This window comes from Rhincodon typus, chromosome 41 (assembly GCF_021869965.1).
Source record: "Rhincodon typus isolate 14 chromosome 41, sRhiTyp1.1, whole genome shotgun sequence".
Lineage (NCBI taxonomy): Eukaryota > Metazoa > Chordata > Chondrichthyes > Orectolobiformes > Rhincodontidae > Rhincodon > Rhincodon typus.
Window position 1 is genome coordinate 2630418 of NC_063372.1, and position 22649 is coordinate 2653066.

The 22649-nt window shown below is 42.9% G+C and overlaps 1 protein-coding gene across 1 annotated transcript in view; it reads left to right on the top strand.

Moving 5' to 3' along the window:
- Window positions 1-22649, top strand: part of LOC109925716 (POU domain, class 6, transcription factor 1-like) — a 66587-nt gene that overhangs the window by 35702 nt on the left and 8236 nt on the right. Inside the window, exons 4-5 of the mRNA XM_048618835.1 lie at window positions 14184-14356; window positions 20525-20638. Coding sequence (XP_048474792.1) covers window positions 14184-14356; window positions 20525-20638 — 287 coding nt within the window. The remainder of the gene's footprint in view (window positions 1-14183; window positions 14357-20524; window positions 20639-22649) is intronic.

Consider the following 22649-nt stretch of genomic DNA (forward strand, 5'->3'; position numbering starts at 1 on the left):
CCACCCCATAGAGGCAGTGTGGTGGTGATCACTGTCAATAACCCTCCCCTCTCCTGTAGTTGACTGGCCTCCAATGCTGCTCCACATAACCTCCCCTCTACATCTCAAGTTTCCACTACCATCATCCTTATCCCCAACTCTACAAATGCTTCTGCTTTCCTCCATCAGTGATTCCAGCCCCACTACTCCCACAAGCTGCTTCCTTGCACCCTACTGAAAGATGACAGGCAGACTTCCCAGGACTTTATTCACCACCATACACCTTGAGATTCCACTATCAAGATCCTTGTTCTCACCTCCACAAATGCCTCTGCTTCCCCCACACACCTGACACAGTGGCTAGCACTGCTGCCTCACAGCACCAGGGAGCCGGGTTCAATTCCAACCTTGGGCAACTGTCTGTGTGGAGTTTGCACATTCTCCCTGTGTCTACATGGGTTTCCGCCAGGTGTTCCAGTTTCCTCCCACAGTTCAAAGATGTGCAAGTTAGGTGGATTGGCCATTCTAAATTGCCCATAGTGTTCAGGGATTTTTAAGTTAGGTGTATTAGGGAAATGCAGGGATAGGGTATGGGGATGGGTCGGAGTGGGATGCTGTTTGGAGGGTCGGTGTGAACTTGTTGGGCTGAATGCCTGTTTCCACACTGTGGAGGATTCTATGATTTCCCCTCAATGTAGGTAGCTGACACATGCTGTTGGTGTTGGATCGAGGTCTCAGTGAGTCATACGTCAAGATGTGCCCCTCCCTGGTCATAAGCCTACTGACAAACCAATATGCAGCCTGTCTGCTTGTGCAATAGAGCTCATCGATCCAACAGTACTGATAGCCTTTAGCTATTGCATAATCAGGCATTATGTGGCATGGCAGGGCATGGTACTGCAAGCATGCCAGTAGGCATTAAGTGACCAAGCTCGAGGAGATCAAGTGAGTCCTGCAATGCAGCTTGGTGCAGTCCATGAGCTGGGTGCCTGGCCCTACATGCAAAAGCCGTGCCCCATGGCCTTTCAGTGCAACATGCTGGTGTGCTCTGCAATGCAAATCTGTGCTTCCAAAGAATCCTTCAAGTGGATCGGAGAGGTGGCCACGAGGGGTTGGCAAACACCGGACGCCAATGACCATGGGCAAGGGGTGCGTGCAGCTGGTGCCCATGGATCTTGCCCTGAGGTGCTGATCCACATAGAGGCTGTTCACAACCAACAACAAGCTGAAGTTTCCAGATACCTGCTCTGATTTCCATGTCGCGATTTCTTGACATCTAGTTTGGTATGTTTGGTAAGACGGGAAGCTGAATATTAATGTGGTGAGTTGCAGCATTGATAAGGTGTTTAGCAGCAATAATCTCATTAATTGGCACCTTGCTGCTGCCTAACAAGAAATGTGCCTCGTTGCTCAGCAAAAGCACAAAAGATGATGCAAGATGCTCCCAAAATTGAGGTAGACTTCGTCCAACCTCTAATCAGACTCTGCTACAAATCTTGGCAAAGCCCATGTTACTCAGACTGATATAAGATTCCATCCATGGTTACTTGGTGATCGAGGGTGGGAACTAAATATTCCAGAGTACACAATATTTCAGAAAGACAGACACAATGGCAAAGGAGAAAGGGAAGCCCTGATAATAAAGGATTACGAACAGGCATAAGTGAAAAGGGATCTGCCTCAGAAGATCATGAAGTAAAATCAGTATGGGTGGTAATTACGAATGACTAGAGTCAGAAAATCGGTGGGAGTAGTTTAGAGACTCCTAAAAGAGGAATAAACTAAAGTATTGGATCTTGTCACAAAGGCAATGTGAGAATTGCGGGGTACGTTAATCTTCATATGGACTGAATCAGTCAAATTGGCAAGAATACTCAAGATGAGTTTGAAGAATGTTTTCCTGGCAGTTTGTTGGAGCAATGCATTGTGGAGTCGGCTATGGATAAATCCATCTTTGATCTAGCATTGTTTAACAAAGCAGAGTAATGTAAAAGATCCTCTGGGAAATGGTGATTATAATACATCGAATTCCATGTTAAGTCTGAAAATAACGTACAAGGTCCAAATGCAAACAATAATCTTAAACAATGCCAATTGCATAGGTATAAGAGGAGAACTGACTAATATTAATTGTGCATAGACTAAAAGATATAGTTGCAAATGAGCAGCCGAATTCATTTAAAGAAGCAATTCAAAATGTTCATCAAAAGTACATTCCTTTGAAAAACAAAGTCTCAACAAAAAAGCCCCAATCATTAAGGTTTGTGAATGTTTCAGAAACCATCAAAGGCTACCAAAAAGTTATAAAAATGGAAAAAGTACATTATGAAAGTAAACTAACCAAAATGTAAACGTTGATTGTAAGAGCCTGTATAAGTGTATACAAAGGGCTCAAGTGGCTAAAGTAAGTGTTGGTCTGTTGTAAGAAGAGATAGGAGGAATGATTGTATGGAATGAGAATGGAAGAGGCACTGTAAGGAATATTTTGGGTCTGTCACAGAGTCGTAGAGTTGTACAGCATGGAAACAGACGCTTCTGGTCGTCCGTGCTGACCAGATATCCTAAATTAATCTAATCCCACTTGTCAGCATTTGGCCCATATCCGTCTAAACCCTTCCTATTCATATACCCATCCAGATGCCTTTTTAAATGTTGTAATTGTACCAGCCTCCACCACTTTTTCTGGCAACCTATTCCATACACGCACCATCCTCTACATGTAGAAGTTGCCCCTTAAATCCCTTTTAAATCTTTCCCCTTAAATCCCTTTTAAATCTTTCCCCTCTCACTTTAAACCTATGCTGTCTAGTTTTGACTCCCCTACCCTGGGGAAAAGATCTTGACTATTCACCCTATCCATGCCCGTCATGATTTTAGAAACCTCTGTAAGGTCACCTTTCAGTCTTTGCTCCAGAGAAAATAGCCCCAGCCTATTCAGCCTCCCCCTGTAGCTCAAATCATCCAATCTCGGCAACATCCTTGTAAATCTTTTCTGAACCCTTTCAAGTTTCACAACATTTTTCCTTTAGCAAGGAGACCAGAATTGAAAGTAGTATTCCAAAAGTAGCTTAACCTATGTCCTGTACAGCTGCAACATGACCTCCCAACTCCTACACTCAGTGCACTGACCAATAAAGGCAAGCGTACCAAATGTCTTCTTCACTACCCTGTCTACATGCGACAGCACAGGATACAAGTTTATTTCTGGAAATAGATTGTAACATAGGGGCTAAAAAAATGTAAGCAAATTAATAATCAGAGAAAAAGTATTGGGAAAACCTGAGGTACTTGAATCTGACAAATCCTTGAGACTCTGTAGACTTTACCCTCATATTGCAAAAGAGATAGCTAATACGTTCATTATCTCTCTAGCTATGTTTTTCCAAAATTCCCTGGATTTGGAAATGGTCCCATTGGATTGGAAGTTGGCAAATGTCACACTGCTTTTCAAAAAGGAGTGAGGGAGAAAACAGGGCAGTTAGCCTCACATCAATTGTTGGGAAATACTGGATTCTATTCTTAAGGAAGCCTTAACAATGTTCTTAAGAAAGCACAAGATGATTATAACAAGGCAACATGGTCTTATTAGAGAAAAATCCTGTTTGTCAAATGATTGGAGCTTTTCAAGGATATAAATAGTTGGGTAGTTATAAGGGAACTGGCCGGTGTAGTGTACCTCGATTTCCAAAAGGTATTCAATAAGGTGCTGCACAAAAGTTTAATAGGCAAGATAAAGAGTTGGAAGTAACAGATTACCATGGAAAGGGGATTAGTTAATGGACAGGAAACAGAGATTAGGAATAAACAAAGTATCTTCAAGTTGGCAGTAAATAATGGAGTGCAGCAATGGTCAGTGCGCGGGCCTCAGTTTATTGTCAACATTAATGATGTAGAGACAGAGCGTAATGTATCTAAGTTTGCTGATGGTAATGATAAGGTGGCTGCAAAGGGATATAAATGGGTTAAGTGACTGGGTAACAAGATGGCAGATGTATTATAACACAGGGAGGTGTGAAATTATTCACTTTGGTCATGAGAATAGAAAAGCAGAATATTTTTTAAAAGGTGTGAAAACTATAATTGTCAATGCTTAAAAGTATGTGGTTGTGCCTGTGCAAGGTACACAGAAGGTTAGCATTGCAAGTATGGCAAGCAATCACAGAAGGCAAGTAGCATGTTGGCATGTGTTTCAAGGAGATTTAAGAACAGGAATCTTGCTACAATGGTACAAGGTTTTAGCGGGACCGCATCTGGAATACTGTGTGCAGTTTTGGTTTCCACGTTTAAAATATATGTAAATGTATTGGAGGCAGTGCAGTGACTGTTCACTAAATTAGTCCCTGGGATTAAAGGGCTGTCCTGTGGTGAGTGACTGAACAAATTAGGTCTGTATTCTCTGGAATTAGAAGAATGAGAGATGGGCAAGTCTCTGAAGTGACTTGGTAGGGCAGAAGATGAGAGATTGTTTCTGCTGGTCAGGGACTCTTGAACATAGCGGAGCAGTCTCAGGATAAGGGTTGGCCATTTAGAACTGAGATGATAGCAACTTCTTCACTCAGTGCTGTGAATGTTTAGAATTCTGTATCCAGAGGGCTGTGGACTCTCCATTGTTAAATATATTTCATGCTGGGAAAGACTGGCTTTATGGTCCCTCAGGAAATCAAGGACCACGGGGAGCAGGCCAAAAACTGGAATTGTAGCTCAAGAGCGACCATGATTGTATTGAAAACAGAGCAGGTTATACAGGCCAGAGACAACAAGGTGCAGAGCTGGATGAACACAGCAGGCTAAGCAGCATCATAGGAGCAGAAAGGCTGACATTTCGGGCCTAGACCCTTCATCAGAGGTTGTACAGGCCGGTTGGTTTACTCTTGCTCCTATTTCCTGTGTTTTTATGCGTAATTAAAGTTTTTCCAGCCTGGCAATTTTGCAGAGCCTTCCATCCCTGTTGTGTTCTCTCTTTGTTGATCCTGGCAATTTTCACACAATTTGAAAACATCGACAGTTAAAGCCAGAATACCATGTTACATTTTTTTTTTAAATTCCACATAAATATTTAATTATCTGACTCACCATCCGGACAAGCGTTTTCCATGTACAGAGGTTAAAGGAAGTGAGTGGGATCATGTCGGCTTTCCACTACATTTATGCCTTTCCATTCCCCCCAACCCCCATGCATTCTGCTTTAAAATTCTGCCAATGCCATCTTTAATGAACATACTTTTCCCTAAATGAGTGGAAATTACCTGAGAAAATTATTGAGAGCTACATGCTATATAAGTTCTGAAGGTGTTTACGTAAGAAAGTATTTATGCCTCAAATTGTTCAGAAAAGAAATTTTATTAACTGAATTTTCAATAGGATTTAAAAACCAGGAAATGCATTCTTGATGAGCATTCTTTATTCCCATTCTCACCAAAAGAGAAATGATGGGTGGAATCTTACCAGACTCTGAGTGACATGTGGCGAGATGTGCGGCAGAATCAGGAGTGATGTTCGGTGATTTCCTCTTGACTTCAAGATCATCTTGCTGCATCTTGTATGATTTTCACCAGAGATGTGGGAGATTCTTGCTAGGCAAAGTTGAATTCTCAATCAAGGATCGTTAATGTTTGTGAAATGCCTTGTGAACAGCTCAACTCGCCACGGATCGCAATCTTCCCAAAATTGGCATACAAATCAGCCGTTGGGAAAATTCACCGTTGAACTCGAGCATGACCTTTGCCGGGTTTAACTCGCTGTTTGCTTTGAAGGGGTCTCCATATTAGACACCAGCCACCAGTATCACAGGCCACGCTTCATGGGCATTCGCTACATGCGCGCCACATCCACAGAAATTTGCATCTGACGTGTCAGCCTCTAAGAGCCCTCATGACACATCTCTGGTTGACTTCAGCGTCGCTTGTTGGATGCACTGGCAGCTGTCATTGTAATGCTGCAGCAAGGACACTGCGTGCTCAGGGACACACCCCCAGCTCATGAACTGCACCAGGCTGTATCTCCATTTGGGCTCTTTACTCACTGTCATAATGCTCACTCACTTTAAGCCTATTTGGATGCTCACAGTATCTCTGCCTTGCCTTGCCTTTTTGCGGTTTTCCCCCTCAGCTTCAGATCCAGGTGCATGCTCCTGCTGTTTTTCCGTGCTGTTTAGCACAGACACAAAAGAAGGAAGCTTGTCATGGTCATCAGCAGGGCTTAGTCAAGTCAATGGAGGTGGCCTTCCCATAGGGGATGCCAGCACAGTAAGTCAAGGGCAGCCTCCGATACCAATCCAGATAACTGCTCTGGGCAGTCACAGTCAGGATCCTGTCCTCATAATGAATGAGGAGCTGAATTTTTGGGAAGCACACCACTTGGCTTGACTGTTTTTGCCCAATTGGAGGCTGTTTTCCTCCTGGAATGAGAGAGAGAGGCAGGTATTGTAGAAGACAAAGCTAGGTGGCCCAAGTGTTACTGCTTATACAGGAGGGGAGTTGTCCCAAATAGGTGAGGCAGCATCAAGGGCATGCTGGACACTGTGTTTTACACAATGCAGAGGAACCTGGAATGGGAGGGGAAAGATCCAGTTGTCGTGGTCCACGTAGGTGGCAATGATATAGGTAGTAAGAGGAAAGAGGTTCTGCTGAGGGAATATGAGAGGCAGTCACACCCCTTAGGTTAACTACCTCAAATTTGGTCAGTGGTTAGAGACAGGTGGGTGTGACTATAAGTGAGGCAGGCAGAGGGATCCAGGAGGTAGTGCTGAAGGAGCCTCAGCCTTTACACTTGTCTAACAGGTTTGAGATTCTTGCTCCCTGTGTGGATGAAAGCTGGGGCTGCAGGGAGATCGAGCAAACTGACCTTAACGCCATGTAGAGGGAGCCATTCAAGAGTGGGGAGAAAAGAGAAATGTATTTGTAATCAGGGATACACTGTTCTCTGTGGCCAGGATCGAGAGTCCTGAAGGCTGTGTTGCCTACCTGGTGCCCAGCTTCAGGATATCTCTTCTGGGCTGCAGAGGAGCCTGGAGTGGGAGGGGAAAGATCCAATTGTTGTGGTCCATGTAGGTAGCAATGATATAGGCAGAAAGAGGAAAGAATTTCTGCTGACGGAATGTGAGATCCTAGGGAGTAAGTTTAAAAAGCAGAACCTAAAAGTAATAATCTCCAGATTACTACCCGATCCATGAGCCGATTGGCACAAGGTCAACAAGATTAAAGAGGTAAACACATGACTCCAAGACTGGTGTGGGAGAAACGGGTTCAAATTCATGGGACATTGGCACCAGCAGTGGGGAGGGAGGGAGCTTTTCCAATGGCTGCACCTGAAATCAGGCTAGTACCACGGTCCTGGTGGATTGCATAACTAGGGCTGTGGACAGTGCTTTAAACTAGATACTGGGGTGGGGGAGTTGGGTCAGTTGCATACAACATTATGGAAAATGTTAAAGTGGGGGAGGTCTCAGCAGAGATTATTCGAGCTTTTGGAACAAGTAACGACAGAGAATGTGGAAAGGGTCAGGAATCTAACTTGAGGCACAACAGATAAGGGGACAACTATGAGAAGTCAACACAGGACTGAGGGTGTTGTACTTAAAAGTGCACAGTATATGAAAGAAGGTAAATGAGCTTGTAGCACAGATTGAAATTGGCAGGTACGATGTTGTCGGTATCACAGAGACATGGCTGCAAAGGGATCAGGGCGTGGACCTAAATATCCAAGGATACGCGTCCTTTCTGCAGATGGGCAGAGGGTTGCCTTGTTAGTAACAAATGAAATTAAATCAATAGCAAGAAATGGTATAGAGTTGCAAGGTGTAGAATCTGTGTGGGTAGTGTTGACGAGCCACAAACGAGAAAAGACCCTATGGGAGTTGTGCACAAGCGTCCTAGCAGTAGTCGGGGTGTGGGGAAGAAAATAAATCGGGAGATAGAAAATACACATAAGAAAGGCACTATGACAATAGTCATGGAGGACTTAAATGTGCAGGTGGATTGTGAAAATCAGGTTGGTAGTAGATTCCAAGAAAAGTAATTTGTGGAATGTCTACGAGATGGTTTTTTGAAGCAGCTTGTGGTAGAACCCACTAGGAAACAGGTGTTCCTAGATTTGGTGATGTGTAATGAGGCAGACTTGATTAGGGAGCTTAAGGTAAAGGAAGCCCGAGGAGACAGTGAGGATAACATGGTAGAATTCATCCTGCAGTTTGAGAGTGAGAAGCTGGAATCAGATGTAACCGTATTACAATTGAGTAAAGGTAACTATAAAGACATGAGGGAGGAGCTGGTCAGAGTTGACTGGAAGGGGAGCCGGGCAGGGAAAATGGTGGAGCAGCAATGGCAGGAGTTTCTGGGGGTAATTCGAAATGCACAGCAGAAATTCATCCCAAGGATGAAGAAACAAACTAAAGGGAGGACGACATGGCTGACAAGGGAAGTCAGGGACAGCTTAAAAGCAAAAGATAAAGCATACAATGTGGTGAAGATTAGTGGGAAGCCAGAGGATTGCGAAACCTTTAAAAACCAGCAGAGGATAACTAAAATAGGCAAGAAGTGGGAAGAAGATGAAATATGAAGGTAAGCTAGCTAGTAATATAAAAGAAGATTGCAAGAGTTTTTCTTTAGATATCTAAAAGGTAAGAAAGAAGCAAGAGTAGACATTGGACCACTGGAAAAATGAGGCTGGAAATGTAGTAATGGGGAACAAAGAAATGGCAGAGGAACTGAATAGGTACTTTGCATCGGTTCTCACAGTGGACGATGTCAGTAGCTTACCAGAACTTCAAGACAGTCCTGGGGCAGAGGCGAGTGTAGTGGCCATCGCTAAGGAGAAGATCCTGGGGAAGGTGAAAAGTCTGAAGGTGAATCAATCTCCCGGACCAGATGGACTACATCCCAGAGTTCTGAAGGAGATAGCTGAGGAGATTGTGGAGGCATTAATGATGATTTTTCAGGAATCACTGGAGTCAGGGAAGGTCCCAGAGGACTGGAAAATGGCTGATGCAACACCCCTGATTAAGAAGGGAGGGAGGCAGAAGACAGGAAACTATAGGCCGGTTACCCTGACTTCAGTTGTTGCTAAGACTTTAGAGTCTATTAGTAAGGAAGTGATGCAGAGTACTTGGAAGTGCATGGCAAAATAGGGCAGAGTCAGCACAGCTTCGCCAAGGGGAGTTCATGCCTGACAAATCTGTTAGAATTCTTTGAGGAGGTTGCAAGCAAGTTAGACAAAGGAGAGCCAGTGGACGTGATCTGTTTGGATTTGCAGAAGGTCTTGTACAAGATACCGCACAGGAGGCTGCTAAATAAGATAAGAGCCAATGGTGTCAGGGGCAGTGTACTGGCATGGGTAGAGGATTGGCAGAAGGCAGAGAGTGGGGATAAAGGAGTCTTTTTCAGGATGGCAGCTGGTGCCTTAGTGGAGTTCTGCTGTGGGTCAGTGTTGGGACCACAACCATTTACATTATTCATTAACGATCTGGACAAAGGAACTGAGGGCATTGTCATCTGCAAACTTAGCAACACAAAAATAGATGAAGGGACAGATAATATTGAAGAAGTGGGGAGGCTACAGAAGAACTTGGACAGGCTAGGAGAGTGGGCAAGGAAGTGGCAGATGGAATACCATGTGGTACAAGTGTGCGGTTATGCACTTTGGTGAGAAGAAGAGGCATAGACTATTTTCGAAATGGGGAAAGGCTTTGGAAATCTGAAGCTCAAAGTGTCTTGGGAGTCCTAGTGCAGGATTTTCTTAAGGTTAATATGTAGGTTCAGTTGGCAGTTAGGAAGGCAAATGCAATGTGGCATTTGTTTTAAGAGGGCTAGAATACAAGACCAGGGATGTACTACTAAGGCTGTATAAGGCTCTGGTCAGATTACATTTGGAATATTGTCAGCAGTTTTGGACCCTATATCTAAGGAAGGATATGCTGGCATTGGAGGGGGTCCAGAGGAGGTTTCCAAGAATGATCCCGAGGATGAAAGGCTTGTCATATGAAGGGAGGTTGAGGACTCGGTTTGTACTCCGTGAAGTTTAGAAGGATGAGGGGGGATCTGATTGAAACTTAGAGAATACTGAGAGGCCTGGATAGAATGGACGTGGAGAAGATATTTCCACTCGTAGGAGAGACTAGGACCCTAGAGCATGGCTTCAGAGTGATGGGAAAACCCATTAGAACTGAGATGAGGAGTAATTTCTTCAGCCAGAAGGTGCTGAATCTGTGGAACTCATTGCCTCAGAAGGCTGTGGAGGCTAAGTCATTGAGTATGTTTAAGACAGAGATAGATAGGTTCTTGGTTAGTAAGACGATCAAGGTTTATGGGGAGAAGGCAGGAGAATGAGGCTGAGAAACATATCCGCCATTATCAAATGGTAGAGCAGACCCAATGGGCTGAATGACCTCATTCTGTTCTTTATCTTCTGGTCTGGGCAGGAATGTGGAGGAATCAGATCAGCCATGATCTTATTGAATGGTCAGGTATGCCCGAGGGGCTGAGTGGCTTACTCCTGCTCCTGATTGATATGTTTATACTTATGTTTGCAGGCAATTACATGCTTTTGAAATGTAGGAAACACAGCAGCCATTTGTGTGGTCATTCCAGGGGATAAGGATGTATTGTTATCCTGAGAGACTGAATTATCCATGGTCATTCCAGGTCCGTGTCCACTATTGGATATTGGTGCAATATGCCCACTTCTCTCCACATTAACAGACCTAATGACAGCATTGAGAATGGTAAAATTCCTATCACGACCATCTCTATGCAATTGCCAAGCCTGGCTTTTCACAGAAGAGGATACAGAGAAGCAGGTGCAGTTTGAACATTCTTGAGTGATGCCAAGACTGGCTTGTTCCATTGGAGCCTGTGCCAATGTGTCTGTAGTTACCATGTGCTCCGCCATGGGTTGCAGAATTTCTCTTCTATGCAGGAACAAAGAATAATTGTGGTGAAAGAGCTTGGCGTATTGCCCAATGACACTAGCATCTCTGATGCTGAGAAATCATTTTTCTCTAAATCTAATTCCCCTGAGGTATGGATCACTGTCTTCAACTCAGAACAGAGATTAGTTAACTTTCAAATGGGTTGTACTTACTGTCTGTTTGCCACTGTAATTTGCTGATTCTTGTGTGTCACTCGCTGCACTGTCCTCAAAGTAATAAATCTGCCTTGCTGCTGTTTTGTAAGATCCAATAACTGGTTTTTGGGATACTGCAAGCTCTAATACCCAACCTGCTTTGGCTTATGGACCCCAACTCCATTTTATTGTGGCACATCTACAGAAGGGGAAGAAGAACAAGTGTTAGAATGGCAGTCATTTATTGCTGCTGCACTATTTCCCATGAGATCGCAATCTGTTTCATTCAGTGTGCCAGAAAGAGTTTGCCTCCCTGAGCTAGGCTTCAAATATTTCCTCCAAGCAAACCAATTGAATGTTTTTTTGAACTTAACCTATTTTTCCCCTAATCAATTTGATCAGAGATGTTATTACCCACCTCTGGGGTAGATGGGACTTGAACCCAGGTCACTTGGTCCAGGGGTAGGGACACTACCACAAGAGGGCCCAGCAAACCAATTGGCAGCTCACTGATTGATCTGCCTTATGTGAGCCTCATTGTAACTGTGCTGCACTGATGTACAGGGCTATTGAAAAGCTGTTAAAAATCTCATTCCTGCAAATATCCATTGACCATATAGCCATCATTTGGCTTTCTTACAGATATTTGGAATATTTAAAAAGCAGAGAACATACAAGAAATACGATTGCATTATATTTATTTAGTGAAATGCAAATCCCCAGGAGCCAAACAATTGCCTCATTTGCTGAATTTAGAGGTGATTAGACCATCACTTACTACGTAGTGAGGACATTCCTAGGTAATTGGGTTTGCACCAAGGCCCCAGCAGTGGAAGGTGACTGTGCTAGGCCCCTGGCTTGTCCTGAATCTGTTTAGCAAGAAGCACTCTCACCATGGTAGTTCACAGCCTGCCTTTCAATAGGTGGAGCTTGTCACAAGGAACTTCTTAGGGACTTCCCATGTTGCCTATTGCTTGACACAAAGAATGTCTGCTAGTAGATCTTGCTGAGGAAGCTTGCTGTATATGGAGTGCTGAGAGGGAAGACTGGACATGTTTGGACATTCAGAAAGCTGTTGCTCTTCTCAGTCACATAGGACCATGCTCCATTTGGGGACACGTAAACTGTAACAGGAGTACTGTCAATGTAGTGTCAGCTCTGTAGCTAGAGAATGCATAATTTCAGGAGAAATACGTCTGCCACTCCATATGCTGTTTCTGTTCCTTTGCGAAGTGGATAAATCTTGGCAAGCCATCTATTTGATGGAACTAGATGTACTGCAAGCTAGCTGCTGCTAACAGATCTCCTATAATTGCTTAGAATGACTGTGGTGGAAAAGGTTAAGGATCATGGGCTTGTTCGCGATTGTTAGATATTGCCGGAGAGCAACACCTGAAGGTCTTATCTTGTGAGAGGTCTTATCCTGGGGATAGCCTGCAAAAGGTAACCAAGCTTGCCAAAATAGATCTCCCCTCCTGACCTTCTGCTTTCTCTGTCTCTGGTAGAACACCAGCTGCATGGGTCATTCTAATGGGTGCACCTACAATGCCTTCTGGCCATTTTCTCCTGCTCCTGCTGTTTCTTCCTCCCACAGGCATCTAGAAAGGTGGCACTCCATTCTGCACCCATGCTTCTGAACAATTTTCCTTTTACAGTTTCTTTCTTCCTGGTGTAGTGTTCTGAACGAGAAACACCTCTTCCTCCTGCCACACCAGATGTTATCAAGTTTGAAACCTGTATACTTCTGCAGAAGTGAAGATTCTATAGTTTTGCTTTAATTGACTTTTGACAACCTCACAAGCTATGCCCCCAATTTACGCTTTAAGTGAAAGGGCGGAATACCAACATCGTTCTACACAGAGTTGCATGGAAAAGCTGAAATATCTCAAGCATAAATAAAAATGATTTTATACTGATGCTCAGTTTGTAACTTCCACTCTCAAGTCTGTGTTAATGGTAGGATGGGGGTGACATGGTGGCTTGATGGTTAGCACTGCTGCCACACGGTGCCAGGGACCTGGGTTCAATTCCAGCCTCAGCAGACTGTGTGGCGTTTGCTTATACTCGGTGTGTCTGTGTGAGTTTCCTCTGGGTGCTCTGGTTTCCTTCCACAGTCTAAAGATGTGTAGGTTAGGTGGATTGGTCGTGCTTAAATTGCCCATAGTGTCTAGGGATGTGCAGGCTAGGTGGATTAGCCATGGGAAATGCAGGGTTACAGGGTTAGGGTCAGGGAGTGAGTCTGGGTGGGATGCTATTCAGAGAGTCAGTGTGGTCTCATTGGGCCAAATAACTTTTTTCCACACTGTATGGATTCTATTGGAAAAGGGACCATTCCTGAAAAATAATTTCAGCACTCAATTCCTTTTAACCATGTGTTGTTTAAATAAGAAAAAAAAAATGTTAACTTGGGCAAATAATGTTGTGGAACGTTTTTCAATGTTCAGCATCATATCAGCTAAGTGATTCAATTCAGAGTCACTGTTTAGCCATTGGTTTACATTTGTGGTGAACATGTCTGCTAGCAATAAGCATCTTGAGATCCTTTAATACTCAACAGAACAGTCTATGTTGTTGGATTCCAACCAGGCTGTTCAAATAAAAACTCAGAGGCACAAGTATTTTTTTGCACAGAGTTTATTGACAAGACCACACCAGCAGCTCTCACACACTATGTTCCCCCTTCAGAAAGGACTATAGGACAAACTTAGTTACAGGTGCACAACCTATACCACCAAATTTCCTTACATGGATTTTTTAATTTAAATTAACCTGTTCAGAGATGTTATTGCACACCTCTGAAGTAGATGGAACTTGAACCCAGGCCTCCTAGTTTAGAGATAGGGACGTTAACATTGCAACCCAAGAGTCGTCTTAATTTCTTGTTATATTAACTGTCTAGATTGCATGGCAGAGTCATTTTGAATGGTAAACCTTTCCACCATCCTGTCTTTGGAATTTAACCACAATAAATGAAGTAGGTAATACAACATGTGCAAATAAGAGATCAGTAGGCAATGTAACTGAGAATGTGGTAAATCCAAGGGTGACAGGTTTCTATGTTGTCATCTGTAATGGAATAATTCTGGACTTTAGAAGTTTGTGCTTGATTCTGAACAATTGATATTTTTTTCCCAATTCTCTTGCAGCTGCTTCAATGTTGAACACTGCTCTCCAGCCTACACAGCTTCAACAGGCCTTACAACCTCAGGCCACTCTGCAGTCCCTGCCTACATCCACTGTTCCTCTAAAACAGCTGGAACCACAAACCCAGGTCACTTCTGTTCACCCAGCTCAAGGCCTGACTTTAAACCCAACAATAGTGAGTTACTCCACTGTTAGATTGTTAGATATGATAGAGGGACCAGTGGTAATAGAACCAGAAAACCTTCTTTTTTGCTGCAGTATGTTATAGTGATCATTGCCTCATTAATGAATTCTAAGAAGTTAGAAGTTTTGTTCTTAATCAGTTGTCCATATTTGCATGTTAATGATTTTTAAAGTGTTTGATTTATATATTCTTGGCTTTAATATATACTTAGAACAAAATTTATAATGATTGCCTGTTGTGCAAAATCATCCTTTGACTGTTTTTTGTGACTGAGGCTTTGGCTTAAGTTGCAGTACTTTTAGTATTGTGGGTGGCAGGAACATTTCTACAAATCAATTTCCGTGTTTTAACATTTGTCAGTGCTTCTTGTGTGATTACAGAGAGAACTTAATTACTTTGCTAAAATGCTGTTCTGAAACTGAATGGAACAAAAGGACCAGCCATAGTGTTTAGAATCATAAGAGAAATATATGGAGGAGACAGCATATTGCCATTAAAGCAATGTTTTCAAAGAAATAATTTTGTTATTACCTGACCAGGAGGGAGCTATTTAAATTAGTCGCCAATTACAACTGGGCTGGCATAACCAGCTCAGATTCTTAAGCAGAGAAAATAAAAGATAAGAAGCAATAAGTTAATCATCTGAAAAGTTTGAAAAAAAACAGAATATCCTTACAGTGTACATACAAAGCACAAGGGGTACTGATGAGGCAGGATTTCATTTCCAGGTTGTGATTCAGGGCTTTGTCAGCAACGTCCGTTCATCACAACATGCTCCATTCTCTCTCAGGGTTTTGAGTAAATGAGCTTCTCCATTGACAGGGAGTGGCCAGCCTGTAGACATCAGTCAGAGTTGATGGGGATTCTTTGGACTTACAACCTATGATGCTGGTGCAGCAGCCTTTGCAGGTGAGCACCTCATCATAGAATCCCTACAGTATGGAATCAGGCCATTTGGCCCATCAAGTCCATACCAACCCTCCAAAGAGCATCCCACCCAGACCCATCTTATCCCTCTAACCCTGTATTTCCCATGGCTAACCCACCTAGCCTACACATCCGTGGACACTGTGGGCAATTTAGCATGGCCACTCCACCTAACCTGCACATCTTTGGACTGTGGAAGGAAACCAGAGCACCCAAAGGGGACCCACACAGACATGGGGAGAATGTGCAAACTCCACACAGTCAGCTGAGGCTGGAATTGAACCTGAGTTCATGGCACTGTGAATCAGCAGTGCTAACCACTGAGTCACCATGCTGCCCCCTAGTATCTATACATTGAGGCTGACCTTCAGGTACATCCCAGGTAGGCACCAGTGAGCAGACTGTCTCCACCTCATCCTCAGCCACAGAGGGAGAAACCTGTAGCAGTGGCTGTGAGTGGAGACCACTGAGTTAGTAACATTATTTTGTGGGTCCCTGTGGGTGTTTTTGTTATAAATGATATCAAACTTCTAATCAAGCCAGCACTCTCAAAGGGTCACTGGACTTGAAACGTTAACTCTGATTCTTTTTACAGATGCTAACTGGACCTGCTGAGTTTGTCCAGCATTTTTTTTTTTGTGAATAAAGCACTGGGTGTGTTTTTGCAACAAGACAGACTTGCGTGTTCATTTCATCAGGCTGAAAGGAAGGAAAGTGTAAAAGAAATTTAGCAAAGCGAAAAAGATCTTGGAGAAGAGAGTGTTTCAGGTAGAACTCTGGACCTTGCAATATCAGTGTGATTGGAAGGTTGTGAGCTTTTGTTCTTAAAAAAATACTTGCTCTCACTTCGATGAAGAAGAATGGCTCCAAATGTCCTACAGAATGAGTCTAACTCAAGTGAAACATGTCCAGATCAGAGTTGGTGTCCCTGCTACTCCGATGTACACTTTGCCTCCTGAGCCTAGCACGGGGACAGTTCTTCATCAGCCTCGTCCTTGTTTTCCTCCACCTCTTCTTCGATCTGAGGTGCTGTGCCATTCCAGCATTTTACTCTGTTCGAGGTTGACGCTTCTCGGGAGACCCAAGTTATGGAAAGTGCGACAGACCACCATAATGTTTGAGACTCTGGAGGGAGTGAACTGGATTGTGCCACACAACTTACCAAGGTACCTGAGCCTCCTCTTCAGAAACCTGTTCAATGATGACCCTTGTTCACAGGTGCCATCAGTGGTAGTGTCTTGCAGCTTTGGTGGCAGAGATACCTGCCCACTCACCTCCTCTAGGCTATTAGTTCAATGGAGAGTGCAGGAGGGCATGCTAGGAGCAGCAACTGGCATCACCAAGTCCCTCATTGGCAACATCCTGGATGTTATCCTTGACCAGAAGCTGAATTGGAACAGACTTATAAATACTGAGGCTACAAAGAAGGTCAGAGACTAGGCATCCTGTAGTGAGTGACTACCACCTGACTCCCAAACAAAACAGAAAATGCTGGAAAAGCTCAGCAGGTCTGGCAACATCTGTAGAGAGAAATCAGAGTTAATGTTTCTGGCCCAGTTCTGAGAAAGGATCACTGGACCCGAAACATTGACTCTGATTTCTCTCCACAGATGCTGCCAGACCTGCTGAGATTTTCCAGCAATTTCTGTTTTGTTTCTGATTTCCAGCATCCGCAGTTCTTTCAGTTTTTACCTGTCTCCCCAAAGCTGTCACAAGGCACAAGTTAGGAGTGTGATGGAATACTCCCCACTTGCCTGGCTAGGCGCTGTGTGAAATAATGACCGAAATCGGTGAGTGGCAAAATAGCCTCTTTATTGAGCATCCACAGTAGCACAGTTCGAGGTGCCGATTGAATCCCAAAGTATGGTTCTTACAGTAGCCTCTTTATACACAGTTCTTATATGTATTAAAATTATATCACTATGGTGTTATACAGTTTTATCTATTGTACACAGAAGTTTGTGTGACATCTGTCCCAGGGAAGCAGGAGATTTGTTTAAACATTTGCTAAGTGCTGGCTGCTGCTCGGATTAGAGTGTCTGTCCGGTTTGCTTGCATAATTAAGAGGTGTTAGTCCTTTTATCTTTAACGTTAGTAAATGTTAATAAAAAATACTGGACCTGTATAATCTAAATAAGTTAGAAATTATACATGCACTAAATAAAAGTATAAAGGATATTAAACTGATTACTGCAGCTGGGTCGTGAGATTTTGTTTACTATTTGCTAGTGTGAGTTTCATTCATTCATGCAATTTACAGGAGCACTGTTTTGATAGTAACTTTCTTAAAGGGGACAGAGGCCCTATTCAATATGTATTTAACAGGTGTATGCTAGTGGAGGAAACTTGTTTGATGTTCTACAACCTATCCAAGTCCAGACAGACTGTTGCTAAGGAGCCAATTAATATTATAATCTTTCCATAGTTTCAGGTGGTTGACACTATGGCGGTGAGGGTATTTCTGAACAGGTTAGTAGTCTTTGATATTTATTCAGAGGTAGCTTTTGATGTAAATAGGTCTGATAAGGGTTGAAGATGTGAAGAAGCAGTAATGGGTTTGGAAGGAATGTTTTAATTTAGTCTATCTCGCAATAGTAAAATGCCCTACAAAAATCTCAGTTTTATGAATGAATGAATGAAAACGCGTTATAGTAAACAGTGAGTTAGTAAAGGGTTACGAATGAACGAATGGGAATGTGGTATTAGTAAATGTAGAGCACTTGTGAGTGGGTTGGAAAAGAGACCTATAATACAGTAGTAAAGAGACTATAATACAATATCTCATAATTGCAGCTGCAACAACACTCAAGAAATTCAACACCATCCAGGACAAAGCATCCCATTTGATTGGCACCACATCCACAAACATCCACTCTCTCCTGCACCGATGCTCGACAGCAGCAGTGTGTACCATCTACAACATGCCCTGCAGAAATTCACCAAAGGTTCTTAGCACCTTCCAACCCTATGACCACTTCCATCTAGAAGGACAAGGGCAGCAGATACATGGGAACACCACCCCCTGCAAGTTCCCCTCCAAGCTTCTCACCATCCTGACTTGGAAATATAACAAGGTCAACTAAGGATGGGCAGTAAGTTGTGTCCTGCTGGCAAAACCCACATTTCCTGAATGAATAAAAAATAAATTCTCCAAAATACACTGTCCAGAATGAAGAGATAGTATAGATAATTCTCCAGATACTGTACAAGTGATTATCTGTAACTGAGGTTCTTCTTTGAGCCTTCCTTCTTCAGTGGTGTCTTTCTGTTGCCATGTTGTGGTTAGGTCCTGGCATGGATCCCTTTATTTTATATCCAGCATTGTTATCACACACAACTGAATGTTTGTTTTTTTTTCCCATCACCAAATCATCCATGATATTTTTTTCGATCTATATTACCATGTTTCCAATTAAATAAATTCTGTGCAAAGCCTATTAAGGACAATGCAAACCATCAAAGGTGTGAGAGAGGTAGGGGAGAGCAAAAGGGGGCTAAATCAAAATGGAGTTGGAATCCCATGCCTGATTTTTTAAAAACCTATTTTTCTCATCAGCCTGGCTCAGACGTAGGACACAAGAGACCCACTATCTAGATATATTTTTAAGAGGGCCGTCCACTATTTTGAGTGAGATCACCTTCTGTTGGAGCCTTTTAAACTTACTGTGTCAGCATCAGGAAACTGGCATAGCCCTAGAGGTTGAGGTCTGACAGACCGCTCCCCTCCATGCGTATTCTCGCATTTAAATTAAAAATCCTGCCCACAAAATCTAAGAATCTCCTAGAAAGTGAATTTGGCCAGTTTGTAGTAATGTATGTGAATGCTTGGAACATTATCAGTCGCTTCACCTCCTGAAATTGCTCATGCTTTAATTCTTCCTATAATTCTGTTGTAGACCCGACACCAAACTTTTTTCTTGATTCTTAAGGTCTTGATAATTTGGTGAGGAATGTCCTTATTCAAACATCACATTAATTATCCATGAGTGGAGTTAAAGTATTGCAGTTCAATATCAAAATGTAGAGAGAAGCCTTGTGCTACACACGGTAGGGTTGCAGCATCAAGTCTGAGAGGACAGGAAGATAAGGAGCTGTAACATTAGGAGAGGACAATCAGAGATTCATAGGCATAGGAGGAAAACCATTCTGATGAGTATCATTATCTGTGGTGATTATGCGGACTCCAGGAACAAATGTTGTTTCTGGAGGCTGTGCCACACCAGGCACACAGTCAATAATGTTTTTCACCTGGAACTACTTAAAATGCATAATCCTGATAGCACTGCTATTGGGATTGAATGGACTAAACTTAAAACTGGTTAGTTCTTTCCAGCATCTTCCAAGAAACATCCGTGGAGCCAGCCATTAACCCATTCAGCAACTGTTGAAACAGATCTAATCTTCTGAGATGTGTGGTATTCTTAGCATCCCATGCATCATTGTTTCCAACCACATTAGTGTACTTGCAATATTCTTCCTTTTTATCAACAGCAAATGTTTCTGTTTCACTAATGGATTGAAAGAAACTAAAGGCACAGAATTAGAGAAGTCAGTGCTCCAAAGAGTTCCACGGAGAAAGTAAAACTCAGCAACATGTAATGTCTTTTGGACTTCAAAAAACAATTCCAATGTTTGAACCACCTGATGGGTACCTTTAAGTAAACTGGAAAGAGAATTGACAGAATGAGCTGCAGGCTGTCCAGATGCTTATTTTGAGGAACAGCAGCAATCCTGGTCTCTGGAAATGGTAGAACATTAACCATCTTGCAGCAGAGTAGCTAGTAGATGCGTGAAGAAATCATCAAGATTTTTTTTTTTCTCTTCAGACCTGTACAGGATCCTTATAGCAATCAAAAGTACAGAATTAAGAACTTTAAACACACATCTTCTGAAGTAAACCTTATGTTCCCTGGCAGTTTATTTCACTTAGCGCAAAATGCCAGTTTACTTTCACCTCGTGCTAAGTATATTGCTGTACTGACGTCTGTCTTGCAGGTTGCAGCTAACTGAGGTCCCGAGTGGAAAGAGTAGATGCAGAGGCTTGTTTCACAATCTCCTTTATACCTTCTTGTGATTCTAAACACTGGGAATGCGCAGCAAGGTCCATCAGCATCTGAAAAAGGAAAGGATAAATTAAGAGTTTGAAACGTTGTGCATACCCTGTGTATTTTGATTTTATATCATAGCTGTGTTTGGCATTTTTGGATGATTTCTTTTTCCCTCCTTTGATAGCTTAGTAGTCAACCTTCACTTGTGGGTTCTTTGACTGCCACTCCAGTTATTGCAAATGCTGTGCCCAGCTTCCAAGGAATTACAAGTCAGATCATAACTAATGCACAAGGACAGGTAAGTCTGCACCAGGTTGGAAGTTTATCCAATTTGTATACACAGTAATAAAAATGTATTTGTTGCACTGGGAAGTTGAACAGAGCAGCTTAACATTCTGACTATCTTTCCCATCAAATCCCAATACACACTACCAGCAGTAAAAGTCACCAGATCTATATGTGAAACAGGAAGATGTAGAGACTATCGCTCAGGCTAGGTGAGTCACAAGTACTTGCTTCTACTGAATGGTGGTGAGGCAGGTGTTTGTCACTGGTTTTATTTCTGAGAACAGTTTAGATTGTCTGCACATCTGCCATTCTCCCCCCTTATCTGCAAAGAACTATGACTTTTACACCGGTAATTGTGACTTAGTCTGAAGCTGTGTCCCCGAGATGACAGACAGTCTCAGATTATTGATTGCTGTATCTATGCAAAATTCTTTGCTTGCCCATCTTCCCATGTTATCACATGTCTTGATACATGGTCAAAAAAAAACATTCTTATCTGTTGACTCATTCGGAAGAAGGGTCACTGGACCCAAAACTTTAATTCTGATTTCTCTCTACAGATGCTGCCAGACCTGCTGAGTTTCTCCAAAAATTTCTGTCTGTTTGTGAACCCAGTTGCTCCACACGGTCTGATTGAACAGTCACACATTTTGTAGTGTACAGAACCTCTTGGCAGCCCAATAGGTAAAGGTGATGGAGTAGTCAAAAACAAGGCAATAGACTGGAAAAGTATAATATTTTGTGAGCTAAGAAGGAATTTGGCCCACATGAACTGGGCACTAAAGTTACTAAGTGGGAAATCTTCAAACATAGTTTTGCACACTTGCCTTTATTGGTCAGTGCATTGAGAATAGGAGTTGGGATGTCATGTTGTGGCTGTACAAGACATTTGTTAGGCCACTTGTAAAATACTGCATTCAGTTCTGGTCTCCCTGCTATAGGAAGGATGTTGTTAAACTTGGTAGGGTTCCAAAAATATTTACAAGGATGTTGCTGGGATTGGAGGGCTTGAGCTACAGGGGGAGGCTGAATAGGCTGGGGCTATTTTCTCTGGAGCGTCAAAGGCTGAAGGGTAACCTTATAGATGTTTATAAAATCATGAGGGGCTTGGATAGGGTAACTAGACAAGGTCTTTCCCCTGGGGAGGAGGAGTTCAAAACTAGAGGGCATAGGTTTAAGGTGAGAGGGAAAGAGTTCGAAGAGACCTAAGGGGCAACTTTTTCACACAGAGGGTGGTGCATGTTTGGAATGAGCTGCCAGAGGAGGTGGTGGAGGCTGGTACAATTACAACATCTAAAAAAACATCTGGACAGGTACACGAATAGGAAGGGTTTAGAGAGGAGATGGGCTAAATGCTGGCAAATGAGACTAGATCGGCATGGATGAGGTGGACCAAAGCATCTGTTTCCATGCTGTACATCTCTACGACTCTATAAGATGGAAAAAGTTCATCATTACCCAGCAGTTGCCAACCAGCAAGCAGCACGCTTTAGCATGAGTGGCTGATTGAGCATATGCATAAACTGTTCCTGCTGACACCCAAACCTGGAGGGAGCAGGCAGTTATTTTGTTCAACAATTCTGTAGTAGGAGCAGAGTACTTTCTGCTTGCTCTTGCATAAGTCAAGCCAGCCCGGAACTTCTGCAGTAAGAACAACAGTTACTTTAAGGTCACTTGCCATCTGGTTAAATTAGCATGAACACAGCAGTAACAGCAGCAAAGACTTGGTTCTTCATTAACACCAGCCTTTTAGCCACTGTCATTTTTAAAGGGAGCACCCTTTGAACCACTGGAAACTGTTTATTTTTGGCAGTAGTCCTCTTGGTTATGTAAATTAGGTTCATATGATATAGTGAGAATCTGGATTGCAATTTTACGACGCAGATGGAGAATGTACCATTTGTACCTATATGACCTGGCATTGAGTGGCCTAGCCAGTAATCGTTAAAATACCAACTGCTGGCTCCTCCAAACAACAACCTAGAATTTTTTTTTAACCTGGAATGTATTTTCTGGCTTCA